Source organism: Gymnoscopelus braueri (genome assembly GCF_963280865.1).
Source record: "Gymnoscopelus braueri genome assembly, chromosome: 10".
In the NCBI taxonomy this organism is placed as follows: domain Eukaryota; kingdom Metazoa; phylum Chordata; class Actinopteri; order Myctophiformes; family Myctophidae; genus Gymnoscopelus; species Gymnoscopelus braueri.
In genome coordinates, this window is record NC_137611.1 from 4,057,705 (window position 1) to 4,060,204 (window position 2,500).

General features: G+C 40.6%; 1 protein-coding gene across 1 annotated transcript in view; it reads right to left on the reverse strand.

Annotated features, from left to right (window-relative positions):
* Window positions 1-2,500, reverse strand: part of pappa2 (pappalysin 2) — a gene marked incomplete at its 3' end in the record, with an annotated part of 201,019 nt that overhangs the window by 76,245 nt on the left and 122,274 nt on the right. Inside the window, exon 19 of the mRNA XM_080438933.1 lies at window positions 947-1,082. Coding sequence (XP_080295059.1) covers window positions 947-1,082 — 136 coding nt within the window. The remainder of the gene's footprint in view (window positions 1-946; window positions 1,083-2,500) is intronic.

Here is a 2,500-nt window from a genome sequence, read left to right on the forward strand (position 1 = left end):
CAGTCATGGTGCCGAGTCCCCCTGGTCTAAAGTTGTGTTCGATTTTTTCACATTGCCATCTCTCACATAAACATAAACGTTCAGATTTCAAATATAAAGTGCTTACCACCGAGCCACGGATGTTACAAGGCGATGCGGACCGCGATGAGTACCCGTATCTCCCGTATTGTTCAATAAGAAGCATTTTAATCCCATCGCCGGCCATTTTTTTTTTTTTTTTTTTTGTTTTTGTAATGTATCAGAGTGCAATACACCTCCCAACCATTAGTGTCGCATGGTTGAAAGTATCGGAGACAATTTGGAGAAAATGGCCGGCGATGGGATTAAAATGCTTTTTATTGAACAATACGGGAGATACGGGTACTCATCGCGGTCCGCATCGCGGTGAAAAAATAGAACACAACTTTAGACCAGGGGGACTCGGCACCATGACGCTTGTATACAAGCGTCATGTGAACCATGGCTAGTGACAAGTAGGCTGCCCCAACGCTCCTGATTTCGTGTATAGAGGGGCGGGTGTAAAGAGCCGGCGAGAGACTGCGGCTGATCCCATTGGTTCACCGATCTGTCCGTCAACCCCCGCCCCGTTAACACAACATTACGAGCGACGCCCACTGCACTCTGGTTGGTTGGGAAGTGAAACACTTCCTTATACCGAGTACACCGACGCGCTGGGCCAGGCTTTTATTTTTTAGCAACACTAAACAATAAAAGCCTGGAGATCGAGGCTAGGTGACAAGAAGCGGCCTGCTCAACCTGCATTGAAGGAAGCATGAGCTTAGTTTGGGGCTCTCCCCAGGCTGGCAGAGGGAGAGTAGCGCCCAGGATTACATGCTTATAGGCAATTGGCCCTGGGTGAAAAATAGGGGTTACAAAATCGTGGGATAAAAAGCAAATAGGAAAAAAAAAGACTGACTAAAACTCAAAGCACTGTCCTGTGTCTCACCCAGGGAGTGGTTCTTGCCGGCGGTATCAGACAGAATGATGGTGACGGTTCTCCTACACTGCTCCCCGGGCCACGCCCCGTCTGACACCAGGTACACCATCACAGACGCCGCCACGCCCGGCCGGGCAAACGCCACCTGAAGAAAGAAAGGATATCACTCAGAACCGTATAATATTATATACAGTGCCTTGCGAAAATATTGACCTTAAAGCCTTATTATAAAAATGGATTAAATTAATTGTACTCAACATTCTCCACACTATAACCCATAATGACAAATGTATAACAAATATAAAGGGAAAATCATATATGCATAAGTATTGACCCCCTTTGCTATGACACTTTTGTTGTTGTTTGTTCTGTTTTTGTTTCTGTTTTTCTGTTTTCATAGTATTTTACATAGATTTTAGAAATTGTATTTCTAAATATTATTTGGAAAAGTAATAAGGGATAGGACTAGATAACTTCTTCCTATGCCCTTTTCGAAACACCCCAGAGTTTATTTTATGTATTTCTTTTGTCTTTTAACAGTGTTCGAAATAAATAAACAATCAATCAATCAAACACTTTGTGATGGCAGCCTGACAATTCTAAAATTAAATTTAGGTTAATTCTGGTAGCAGGCTATTTAGCTCTCCTGCTGAGAAAGCAACTGCGAAGGTGACAGGGCTCTGTCACCTGTCACCAGAATGTCATGTGTCTATTATAGCCTTTCCTCTGAGTTTTGGAGAAATGGCCTTTTAAGGTGTTAAAGGGGAAATCCACCCATTTTCAATATTTAACTATGTCATTAATATAGCATAAAGGAGTTGTGTGGAAATAAGAAAAAATTTAAAAAAAAATTAACATTGCAAAAAAATTTAACATTGCAAAAAAATTAACATTGCAAATTACACCATGATGAGTCATCACAGTGTAATTTGCAATGTTAATTTTTTTGCAATGTTAAATTTTTTTGCAATGTTAATTTTTTTTTAAATTTTTTCTTATTTCCACACAACTCCTTTATGCTATATTAATGACATAGTTAAATATTGAAAATGGGTGGATTTCCCCTTTAAGTGTGATGTCTATTCTATCCCTTGTGCCCATGTAAGAGCATGTGTTACCACTGAATTTTAAGTCTATTTTCTCCCTCTTGACTTGTATAAGAGAGGGTACGTAACAAACTGTATGAAGGGGCTGGTCTACATACGTTGGTGTGTGGGGCAGACGGGGATATCCTGAATAAATGGTGATTGTGTCTCAACACTTCTCGAACCTCTGCTTTTTGATGGGAATGCGATACTTAGTATAAGTTATTAATATTTCCATAACAACTTAAAGTTGAGCTGAGGTGCATCCTGTTTCCACTGATCATCCTTGAGATGTTTCTATAAGTTGATTGGAGTCTGCCTTTGGTAAATTAAATTGATTTGACATCATTTAGAAAGGCACACACATGTCTCTATCAAGTCCCACAGTTAACACATTGGGTGCCAGCATTTTATAACAGATTAGGTTCGGTGCCAAAATCTCACCGTTGAGCCGCGCAGCGCTGTTTAAACTGTAGAC